The 12536-nt window shown below is 45.3% G+C and overlaps 1 protein-coding gene across 3 annotated transcripts in view; it reads left to right on the top strand.

Moving 5' to 3' along the window:
- PFKM (phosphofructokinase, muscle) overlaps positions 1–12536 on the top strand; it is a 72337-nt gene that overhangs the window by 18975 nt on the left and 40826 nt on the right. For all 3 annotated transcript variants that reach the window (XM_072991155.2, XM_072991157.2, XM_072991156.2), the window contains exon 2: positions 11227–11328. In XM_072991155.2, the coding sequence (XP_072847256.1) occupies positions 11227–11328 (102 nt within the window). The remainder of the gene's footprint in view (positions 1–11226; positions 11329–12536) is intronic.

Here is a 12536-nt window from a genome sequence, read left to right as displayed (position 1 = left end):
GTTGTGAGTGAGGGTGGTGAGACAAAAAGAAAGGCTTCCCGTGATCTAAATGCCAAGGCAGGCTTACAGAGGGAGATTCAGGCTTTCAGATAGCTTGGACTCAAGCCTGCAATTTCTACCAGCCATAGCCAGCATGACCACTAGTAGAGGATGATGAGAGTAGAGTGTCACAGATTCCCCATGCTTGGTCTATATGGACTGTATCCATTTCCTCCAGCCACATCTCGTCCCACAACAAAGAGACTTTTCTCCATCTGTCCTTGGACAGCTAAGAGTTCAGATTACAATGTTCCCAGTTATTGTGTACATATACTGTACAAAAGATGGATAATAAAGGACACTGATGACTTAGTTCATTTGAAACTTGGACGAGAGTTTTGTGAATGTTGTGGATTGCCCAAAAGACATGTAAAGTAGGTATTAGGTCAAATGAAGACTGAAGTCATTAAAAGCTAAAATTGCTACACGGAGGCTATCATGTTTTAGGCATATTATGAGAACAGAAGGTTTGCTAAAAAAGACAATGTCAGGAAAAGTTGAAGGCAGTAGGAAAAGAATACCTAGGGAAAGAAAGATTGACACTGTAAAGGAAGCCATGGACTTTAGTTAGGACGACTTGGCTGGGCTGTTAAAGACAGGGCCTTTCAGAAATTATTTCTTAGGCTTGCCATGGGTTGGAAGAAACTTAATAGGGATACACAAACATCCTAAGTGACTGTAGGTGCTTTAAATACAGTAACTGTAATATGGGAAAGAGGAAAAGTCCTATTCCATATCATTTCTTCCTAAATGGCTTAGAGATGGGCACAAACTGGTGGTTTGTGCTGGTTCGTTTAGTGCAGGGGTTTTAAACTCCATTTACCTGGGGGCCGCTGGAGGCAGAGTGTGGGTGAGGCTGGGCCGCATCAGACTTTCCGCCAAGCAGAGCAAGAGCCCGAGGAAGCCGCCCAGGAGTTTCCTTAGCCCGGCTGGGGCTCCGAGGAGAAGGAGGAGGAAGAAGGGCGCCGGCCACGACCCCCTCCAGCTCCTTCTTCACTACCAGCAGCAGCAGCAGGAAGAAGAAGAAGCAGAGAAGGGAGGGAGCGCCAGTGACCGCCTAGTGGGGGGGAGGGCACAACATAAAAATTTTTAAAACCCTCACAGAATTGGCCTTGCCAACGGAGAAAAGCCCCCATCGGTACCTGCGAAATTAAACAGAATGGGGCGGGGGCTCCACAGGTGCATGCATGCGCGCATGCACACACGCACACAAACACATACGGAGGTCCGGCAACCTTCCTCTGGGAGCACCCCCCCGTCAAAGAAAGGCACACTCAGCAGCAGCAGCTACCCCCACCACAACAGAGGAGCAAACTGCGAGGCGAGCGGCGCTGAGGCAACTGTTGGCCGGGCTGCTGCTGGGGGTGCTGAGAGAGAAAGAGAGCCAGAGAGCCGCTTCCCTGGAAGAGGCAGCAGCAGTGGCAGCTGCTTTTGGTGGCTTGGAGGCGCTCTTCGAGGACGGGCCAGGGGTGAGCTCTGCTCAGCGGCGGCTCGGAGGAAAGGGCCGGCAGCATGCCTCGCTCGCCGGCTCTCCCCCAAGACAGTGCCCCTTGCACCCTCCATCCGGAACTGCAGCCTGCCAGCTGGCAGACAGGCTGGCTGGCTGGCAGGCTGCAGTTCTGGATGGAGGGTGCAAGAGGCACTGTCTTAGGAGACAGCCAGCAAGCGAGGTGAGGCTTTTTTAAAAACACTTGACAGCAGAAGGCGTGTGGGCGCTTAGGGGGGCAGGCAAGGCAGGGGCCAGAAACTATTGTCTGGCGGGCTGCAAATGGCCCCCGGGCCACATGTTTGAGACCCCTGGTTTAGTGGCTGAACAGATGTTTGGTGCATCAAAGCCCTGCTTTCTCCAGGTGCTGGCCAGTGGAGAAGGTGGGACTCTGAAGTACCAAACACCTGTTCAGCCAATAAACAAACCAGCATGAACCACTGAATTGGCAGTTCATGCCCTTTTCTGCAACCTAGATAACCTAAGAAGCATCATTCCCCTATATTACCCTGTTTGGGATTTAAGTTCATCATGGATGGTTCTTCTGAGTAGTATTATGTGACAACAAGAGAGAAACTGGTACTTAAAGGTAGAAGAAGCTCTCTGTGAAGATGCAACAGCTTGCTGAAGGAGCCGAAGCAGATGGATTAGAAGAATCTTGTTAACCTAGCAAAAGACTCAACAAAGATCCAGAGGGAACTGATACTTGCTACTCTTGTTCCTGATTCTCAACTGCCTATTGGGTTTCAGATGGAATTTCTCTTCCTGAGGAGACGTCTCCACTCAAGTAGACTCCTGTCAAGGAAGCTTTGCCGCAGCTAAACAGCCATGGATAACGGGAGTTCGTGCTTCCTGTGGGTCTGGTTGCTGCCTTGACTGACGTGGTGAGGGGCAAAAGAGATTCTGGGATTAGGGGAACACTTGCAAGGCAGGGCAAGCTCTGCATGCTGGAGACGAGACTCTTCGGGTTGCTTGGGGGCTCCTTTAGGTTCCACCTCATTTTCAGCTGACAAGCGGTTTTCCTTGGATCCCCAAATCTCTTATTCTGAACAGGTTTCTCAGTGGTTCAGGTCAGATGAATCCTTTACATGATGCTGAGTCAAAACCCCTTTGTTTGCCAGAGCATTTGAAACTATGTCTATTTTATTTTTTTCCCCTGTCTTCTATATAGTTATTATTTCAACTTGCATATTGCCCCATTAGCGTCAACACTCTCTGGGTGGTTCACAACACGTTTAACACATTATAATAGTAGTTTTTATCATAGATTATACTGATTTTTAAAAAAAATTAACACCTTGGTATAATATGAAAGATGGCATGAAAATATTTTAAATAAATTGCCTGTCCATTGTGACCTACCGTATGTTTTGAATGACTTTACACGGTATAAATTCTTTTTCACTGCCATTGCTATATAAAGGAGTTTGCTCTAGATGGGCACTGATTGGGGGGTGGGGTTTATAACTTTAGGACTTTAGTCTCTCCCAGTCTGTTTTGGAAAAAGCTACTGAGTTGTATCCTGTGTTATCCATCCACTAGTGGTATGGATTCCACCACCCTACAGCAGTTCCCTGTAAACCCTACCCCCCCTCCCCATGCCCAGGCTGCTCTGGAGGACTGGAGCAGTCCCATTGCATGAATGGAAATCTTGAGACTGGTGGAGCCTGTCAATCCAAGCTCTTTCAAGGCACATGAGAATAGAAACTCTTGTGTACTTGCCTCTGAAGGCAGAATACACTGGCCGGTTTCCTGTTGCTAACCCAAGTTGAGGAGACCTGGGATTTGCATATGTGTTGAATTATCATTCACTAATTGATTCCATGGATCTACTCTTTGGTTAAGGTTACCCTAGTACAGTGATGGCGAACCTATGGCATGAGTGCCACAGCTGGCACACAGAGCCTTCTCTGTGGGCACATGAGCCATAAGTTGCCATAGAGAAATACTTACCCATCCTCCAAGTCCGGATTTCAGCACTCCCCTCTGCTGGTGCAGTGGTCCAGCGGAGGGGTGCAATGGCGGCCATTACCGGTCTAGCCCAATGGGGGATTGGAGGACCGGTAAGTATTTATTTGTTAATACTGCCCATTGGGGGGGGGGGGAGACAAGCATTTAACCCTTGCAGTGCAGGAGCAGTTGTTTTTTCTAAACTAAAACCTCAGCATTTGGGTTTTAATTACAGTATTGGCACTTTGAAATAAATAAGTTGATTTTGTCTTGCAGTTTGGGCACTCGGGCTCAAAAATGTTCACTGCCCTAGTAGGATACTGGCCAGGAAGTTTGGGCTCTCTCATTTGGCAGTGTTTACAAATGCAAGTTTAATCCAAAATTTGAGTGTTTGAGAGTTTGCTGTGGTGCTTTCATAGGCCTAAGTGGTGCAACATGGCTAGGACCGCTTGCTTTCCTCAAGAAGGCACTCACTGCAAAAGTGAGGAACATCTAGCTTTCCACATGTTATAGGCTACAACTCTCACGGACCTTTGCCATTGGCCATGCCAGGTGAAGATTTCCGAGGCTTGACCCACAACATCTGGAAGACCAAAGGTTCTCCACCCCTGAACTTAAGTTTTAGTTGGTGAAAATCAATGAGGATAGATTGTGTTTATGAGTTTTGGGGATTAAGTCACACTTGTCCATTTCTTAAGATGATTTTTTGCTAAGTGAGTATGACTGGAGAATTATTAAAATACTGATAATGAATGTCACTTCCCTTCTAATGACAATTTTTGTCTGATCAGTCTAACACTTTATTTAATGCCACCTCAAAAAAAGGGCTACATAGATATTTTAGTAGTACAGTATGCATATTTATTTAATTGTGACTGAAAGGCCGGTGATTAATTTAAAAGAGGCTATCAGTTGATTGAAGAGTTGATTAGCTGCAGAATTTAAGGACTATTGCTTGATTAAACTTGCCTGTGATATAAATAATCTTTGTGTCAGAGGGGAAGCATCCCCCCCAAATGATGCCATGATGTGCTGTCTTAGAGCAGAGACAGGTAAATTTGTTTCTCCTGGTGTTACTCCCACAATCCCTTCGTTCAGTGGTTCCCAACCATTGGGTCTCCAGATGTTCTTTAGACTAAAACTCTCAGAAGCTCTAAAAGATTTGGGGTGTCTGAGGTACAGGCTGTCACAGCTAGAGAGAGGGAACCCAGCAGCCCCCCTTTCAAATTCCAGTCCCAAGGCTCCATTTTCTCTAAATTCTTTCAGTAGAGCTGCCACCACCCCCTCAAAAACCAAAGGACGAAATAATTCTCTCAAAAACAAAAAAGACAAATTATTTCTGGTAGCTTGGGCCAAGAACAGTGAGGCAATGTATTCTCGAAGGCCGAGAACAGTGAGGCACTTGGCTGTAGATCTTAAACCAAGGTAGTTCTGTGGAGACAGAAATCTCCATGCTACAAATGGATTGTTTCTAAAAGGGTTAACTTTATTGACGGCAAAATAAGTGAAACATCAGAGGAGCTAAGCAGTAAGGTTACATAGACTGCTATCACCATCTTCCATGCAAAGTACAAACTAGCAACAGGTGATCTGATACAGTTACCTTAAACTACGTTTTCTTAGCAACCTTGGTTTGGATAAACCTCAGCAGCCGACTTACTTACTATGTTGATTCTCCTTCCCTGAGAATCCATATCTCTTGAGGTTACATCTCTCCAGATCTCCTGGAAGACAGAAGGCACTGTTGGGCTCCAGGGCCTTCTACTTAAAACCCCAGTGCCCGTTGTTTCGTCGTCTAGTCATTTAGTCGTGTCCGACTCTTCGTGACCCCATGGACCAGAGCACGCCAGGCCCTCCTATCTTCCACTGCCTCCCAGAGTTCTGTCAATTTCATGTTGGTTGCTTCGCAGACACTGTCCAGCCATCTCATCCTCTGTCGTCCCCTTCTCCTCTTGCTGTCACACTTTCCCAACATCAGGGTCTTTTCCAGGGAGTCTTCTCTTCTCATGAGATGGCCAAAGTACTGGAGCCTCAGCTTCAGGATCTGTCCTTCCAGTGAGCACTCAGGGTTGATTTCCTTTAGAATGGATAGGTTTGTTCTCCTTGCAGTCCAGGGGACTCTCAAGAGCCTCCTCCAGCACCACAGTTCAAAGGCATCAGTTCTTCAGCTGTCAGCTTTCTTTATGGTCCAGCTCTCACTTCCATACATCACTACAGGAAAAACCATAGCTTTGACTATTCGGACTTTTGTTGGCAAGGTGATGTCTCTGCTTTTTAAGATGCTGTCAAGGTTTGTCATTGCTTTCCTCCCCAGAAGCAGGCGTCTTTTAATTTCGTGGCTGCTGTCTCCATCTGCAGTGATCATGGAGCCCAAGAAAGTAAAATCTGTCACTGCCTCCATATCTTCCCCTTCTATTTGCCAGGAGGTGATGGGACCAGTGGCCATGATCTTAGTTTTTTTGATGTTGAGTTTCAGGCCATTTTTTGCATTCTCCTCTTTCACCCTCATTACAAGGTTCCTTGATTCCTCCTCACTTTCTGCCATCAGAGTGGTATCATCTGCATATCTGAGATTGTTGATATTTCTTCCAGCAATCTTAATTCCGGCTTGGGATTCCTCCAGTCCAGCCTTCTGCATATAAGTTAAATAAGCCGGGGGACAATATACAGCCTTGTCGTACTCCTTTCCCAATTTTGAACCAGTCAGTTGTTCCATATCCAGTTCTCACTGTTGCTTCCTGTCCCACATATAGGTTTCTCAGGAGATACACAAGGTGGTCAGGCACTCCCATTTCTTTAAGGACTTGCCATAGTTTGCTGTGGTCCACACAGTCAAAGGCTTTTGCATAGTCAATGAAGCAGAAGTAGATATTTTTCTGGAACTCTCTGGCTTTCTCCATAATCCAGCGCATGTTAGCAATTTGGTCTCGAGTTCCTCTGCCCCTTCGGAATCCAGCTTGTACTTCTGGGAGTTCTCGGTCCACATACTGCCAAAGCCTACCTTGTAGGATTTTGAGCATAACCTTGCTAGCGTGTGAAATGAGTGCAATTGTGCGGTAGTTGGAGCATTCTTTGGCACTGCCTTTCTTTGGGATTGGAATGTAGACTGATCTTTTCCAATCCTCTGGTCACTGTTGAGTTTTCCAAACTTGCTGTCATATTGAATGTAGCACCTTAACAGCATCATCTTTTAAGATTTTAAATAGTTCAACTGGAATGTCATCACCTCCACTGGCCTTATTGTTAGCCAGGCTTTCTAAGGCCCACTTGACTTCACTCTCCAGGATGTCTGGCTCAAGGTCAGCAACTACGTTGTCTGGGTTGTCCGGGATATCCAACTCTTTCTGATATAATTCCTCTATGTATTCTTGCCACCTCTTCTTGATGTCTTCTGCTTCTGTTAGGTCCCTCCCATTTTTGTCCTTTATCATGTTCATCTTTGCACGAAATGTTCCTCGAATATCTCCAATTTTCCTGAACAGATCTCTGGTTTTTCCTTTTCTGTTATTTTCCTCTATTTCAGGGGTCTCAAACTGTGGCCCTCCAGATGTTCTTGGACTTCAACTCCCAGAAATCCTGGCCAGCAGAGGTGGTGCTGAAAGCTTCTGGGAGCTGTAGGCTAGGAACATCTGGAGGGGCACAGTTTGAGACCCCTGCTCTATTTCTTTGCATTGTTCATTTAAGAAGGACCTCTTGTCTCTCCTTGCTATTCTTTGGAAGTCTGTATTCCATTTTCTGTAACTTTCCCTATCTCCCTTGCATTTTATTTCCCTTCTCTTCTCTGCTATTTGTAAAGCCTCGTTGGACAGCCACTTTGCTTTCTTGCATTTCCTTTTCTTTGGGATGGTTTTTGTTGCTGCCTCCTGGACAATGTTACGAGCCTCTATCCAAAGTTCTTCAGGCACTCTGTCCACCAAATTGAGTTCCTTAAATCTGTTCTTTACTTCCACTGTGTATTCATAAGGGATTTGGTTTAGATTATACCTGAGGAGCCCAGTGGTTTTTCCTACTCTCTTCAGTTTAAGCTTGAATTTTGCTATGAGAAGCTGATGATCAGAGCCACAGTCAGCTCCAGGTCTTGTTTTTGCTGACTGTATAGAGCTTCTCCATCTTTGGCTGCAGAGAATATAATCAATCTGATTTCGATATTGCCCATCTGGTGATTTCCATGTATAGAGTCACCTCTTGTGTTGTTGGAAAAGAGTGTTTGTGATGACCAGCTTGTTCTCTTGACAAAACTCTATTAGCCTTTGCCCTGCTTCATTCTGAACTCCAAGGCCAAACTTCCCTGCTGTACCTTTTATCTCTTGGCTCCCTACTTTAGCATTCCAGTCCCCTAGAATGAGAAGAACATCTTTCTTTGGTGTCAGTTCTAGAAGGTGTTGTAAATCTTCATAAAATTGTTCAATTTCAGTCTCCTCAGCAGTGGTAGTTGGTGCATAAACTTGGATTATTGTGATGTTGAAAGGTCTGCCTTGGATTCTTATTGACATCATTCTATCATTTTTGAGATTGTATCCCATTACAGCTTTTCCCACTCTTTTGTTGACTATGAAGGCTACTCCATTCCTTCTACGAGATTCTTGCCCACAGTAGTAGATATGATAATAATCTGAGCTGAATTCGCCCATTCCTGTCCATTTTAGTTCGCTGATGCCCAGGATGTCGATGTTTATTCTTGCCATCTCCTGTTTGACCACTTCCAGCTTACCAACGTTCATAGATCTTACATTCCAGGTTCCTATGCAGTATTTTTCTTTGCAGCATTGGACTTTCCTTTCACTTCCAGGCACGTCCACAGCTGAGCGTCCTTTCGGCTTTGGCACAACCACTTCATTAGCTCTGGAGCTACTTGTACTTGTCCTCTGCTCTTCCTCAGTAGCATGTTGGACGCCTTTCGAACCTGAGGGGCCCATCTTCCAGCGTCATGTCTTTTAGCCTTTTGTTTCTGACCATGGGGCATTCTTGGCAAAGATACTGGAGTGGCATTGCCATTTCCTACTCCAGATGGATTGTGTTTAGTCAGAACTCTTCACTATGTCCTGTCCATCATGGGTGTCCCTACATGGCATAGCCCATAGCTTCTCTGAGTTACTCAAGCCCCTTCGCCACGACAAGGCAGCAATCCATGAAGGAGGCCCTTTGTTTATTCCACTTCAAAAGATCTTTTTATCTAAGAGGACTTGCTTAATCCTTCTCTAAGCAGAGGTGAGCTCTTCCCTGTGTGTATTTGCATAGGAAGGGGTTCAGGCCAGCTAACAGATCACTGTCTTTTCTTTCCTGCACCAAATGGAATTTTTCACAATTCCAACCTTACAGGCACTTTGAAATGTCTGTTCACCATCTGCCAGAAAACTTTTCCTAAAAGGGTTTGACTTTTTTGATAAGATCTTTGAAGATTTGTAATGTCTCTACATCCTGACCGTGGGGTTCTCCCAATATCTTTATGGAAGCCTTTGCCACTAGCTGTGCTGGCCAGGATATCTGGGACTTGTAGTCCAAGAACATCTGGGGAACCCAAGGTCGGGAACCACTGGCTTAGTATCACCTCCATTGAGAAAGACTTCTGGGATCTGAAGTCTAAAATATCTGGAAAGCCGATTGTTTTCCCCATCCCTGTAGTCCCTGCCAATTGCTTCTTCTGTTTCACACAAATGGTCTCTTAAGTGGACAATTTGCCAATTGCAACTTTAATGTGTATTTATAATAGCCTTTGAACTGCAGAGCTGGAAGGGATCCTACAGATCATCAAGTCCAGCCCCTGTCAAGGAGTGGGGGAATCAAACTCCCAACCTCTGGCTCCAGAGAACTAAGCCACTGAACTCTCTAGTATTTGTATTTTAAAAAGTCATGTTAGCTGTCTCAAATCTGGCAGCTGGTTGAATATGAACTGTTTTTCGAGCTGATTGAAAATAACTTTAGTAAATTAGCTGTTTAATTGATTAGACCTCCCAACACTGATTAAGGATTATTTGATCACCTGAATGCCCTCAATAACAAGGTTCAGATCTGAATTCAGATCTCATTATTATCAGTGGCAAAAACCCTTTCCCCATCAAACACTTTAAACTACAGTTCCCACAATCCCTTAACATTGGCGGTTAGCTATGGCTTCTGGGAGTTTAAGTCAGAGGAGGGTGGCAAGGATGATCAAGGAGCTGGAAACCAAGCCTTATGAGGAAAGGCTGAAAGATTTGGCCATGTTTAGCCTGGGGGGGGGGAGACTGAGGGGTGATATGATAGTACTTTTCAAATATTTGAAAGGCTGTCATACAGAGAAGGGGCAAGATCTGTTTTCAGTCATCCCAGAGTGCAGGACACACAACAATGGGCTTAAAGGAAGCCAGATTTCAGTTGAATATCAGGAGAAACTCCTTAGCTTTTAGAGCAGTCTGACAGTGGAACCAGTTACTGTACCTCGGAAGCTGGTGAGTGCTCCAACACTAGAGGTATTCAAGAAAAACTTAGATAATCACCTGGCAGATATGCTTTGATTGTACAGTGGTGCCCCGCATAGTGACGTTAATCCGTTCCAGATTAATCGTCGCTATGCAAAAACATCGCTAAACAGAACATAAAAAGCCATAGGAATGCATTAAGCTTCATTTAATGCGTTCCTATGGCTCCAAAACTCACCGTTCAGCGATGTTCCTCCATAGCGCCGCCATTTTCGCGCCATCGGTAAGCGAGGGCTGGGCACAAAAACACTTGCGGTGGCCATTTTGGGCACCCGGCGGCCATTTTGGAACCGCTGATCAGCTGTTTAAAAAACATCGCAATGCGAAGATCAGTAAGCGAAACACTTACCGATCATCGCATTGCGATGTTTTGCCTATACAGAACATCACAATGCGATCGCATTAGCAATCTAAAAAATTAGATCACTATGTGAATTTGTCATTAAACGGTGCACTTGTTATGCGAGGCACCACTGTATTCCTGCATTGCATAGGGGGTTGGACTTGATGACATTGTTAGGCTCCTTCCAACTTCACTTTTCTATGATTCTTTGAAGTCCTAATATTCAGCAGACCAAAACACTCTAATCTAAGAGCTGATATTTTGGAAAAATCGATTTGCTGAATTTAAAACAGGAGCTTGGGACCTTTACCAATGTGATTCTGTGCATAACTACTCAGATGCCAGCCACACTGACTGCGGTGGGGCTTACTCCCAAGTAATTAGGCACAGAATTGTGGACTGAGGTGCCTTTTAAAATAGGTGAGCAAAGTGTTGGGCCCCAGAGATTGCTGGACTACAACGCTCATTATTCCTCATAGCCTGTTGTTGTCCAGTAAGCTCTGGAGAGTTGCACTTTGACCACTCCTGTTTGGAACGCTGAACCTCTATTTTCTTGATACCTGGAGGCACCATAGAAGCGCATGCTTCCAGCACCATTATTTGACAATTGAGCCTTAGGCAGAAGACACTGGCAATGGTGTCAAAGGATAACCACACAGCTCCTGACCTGGAATCGCTCCTGTTCATTGGTACTTGTGACTGCTTGGCCCTGTGCCCCTTTAGGATTAGGTGTGGCTGACGCTGCACCAAAGATCCACTTACAGAGTGACATTTCCACCTTGTCATTTATGGGAGAAGAGGTGGGGTTGTTCTCTTTGAAAGGCAACAGCAGAAGGCTACGAGGAGCACTCCGGAAACTGCAGGTGGTGCGGGACGGAGACCAGGGAGCCCAAGAGCCTTTTTCTCCATCAGGCTCGTGTAAGAAGTTGTCATTGTTCTTGATTTTCCAGCCCAGAAAATGTCGTCCCAAACACCGGCGAGACATGAGCACGCGGACACGATGGGGGTCGGCAAGGCCATTGCCGTCTTGACGTCCGGAGGAGATGCCCAGGGTAAGCTCCATGGTTGCTGTTCTATCAGTGTTCATTGTTCGGAGGTATCGCTTGAACTCCTGCGAAGCTAGCAAATGACAGTCCCCACGGGAATCACTTTGGAAAGGACTTCAATTGTCCAGATGTTTTTGGGTGCCCTCAGATTTACTTTAGCTCGTTAAGATGGCTTAAACTGAACTGGTGGAAACATCAACTGACAGATTAGCTGTACAGCAGCCTCTCCTCTCCCCAGAAGTACATTCTGGTCCCCAAGAGTCTTATCCCAGAGCCCTAGCTTTTTGGTTGTTTTTTTTAAACAATGGGTAACAGAAAGGAAAAAGGGATTGAGGTTAAGAGGGAAGAGGAGAAACAATGACATACTAACATCCATTCTATACGTATTGCCATATCAAAATTCCAAATTGCTCTCTTTACTATTTTCTGCCTTCCAGATTTAAGTTCTCATTTTAACATATGCTCTTCATGTGATGTCTGTTGACTCAGTCCATTTGTAGAATAAGTCCCATCTTTCAGTTGTCTTTTGTAAGCCCCAGCTTTTTGTAACAGAGAACACATCTCCATCAGTCTCTGCTGTGTGAGTTTCCAAGAAGTGTGGAAGTGGCCGTTGGTAGAGACAGAATGCTGGATTAGCCCTGACTGATCTCCCTTGGTGCCCTACCGATATGGTGGACTATATCTCTTTTCAGCTAACTGGAGATGATGGGAATTATAGTCCAGCACACAAGTAGTGTGCTGGTTTGAGGAAGGCTGGATGAGATTAATTTTTGCTTAGATCCAGCATAGCAGTTTCTATAGTCTTTCTTCCTACTGCCTTAACATCTCTTGCATTCATCCCTTCTTCCTGCCCCCTGGTGCTTCTACGTAGGTTTTCAACACAGCCCTCCTCTGTCTTCTCGCCAGATCCCCTTCCCCCGATTCCTCTTGCAGCTTTGAAAGCTGCTTATTGGCTTATCAAGCCCAGTTTTCCCTCGATTCCCAATAACTTGACAAAATATGTTTTGAAAGCAGATAGCTTACCTCTCTTATCCCTATCAGTGCCTTGAACCATTATTTTTCATTTATTATTGCAAAATGTGGAGTTCATATAATCTGTTTCTGGTTTCTTTCTATCTGCATCTGTGTCAGTTGATTAGCAGAGGACACTAAGGTGCCAGTAGGTTTGGTGACATGTTTACATGCACCAAGAACTAAAGCTATGTCATCTCAGC

Source organism: Pogona vitticeps, chromosome 2, assembly GCF_051106095.1.
Source record: "Pogona vitticeps strain Pit_001003342236 chromosome 2, PviZW2.1, whole genome shotgun sequence".
Taxonomy (NCBI): domain Eukaryota; kingdom Metazoa; phylum Chordata; class Lepidosauria; order Squamata; family Agamidae; genus Pogona; species Pogona vitticeps.
The sequence above is the reverse complement of the archived record's forward strand: the minus strand, read 5'-3'. Positions and strand labels throughout refer to the sequence as shown.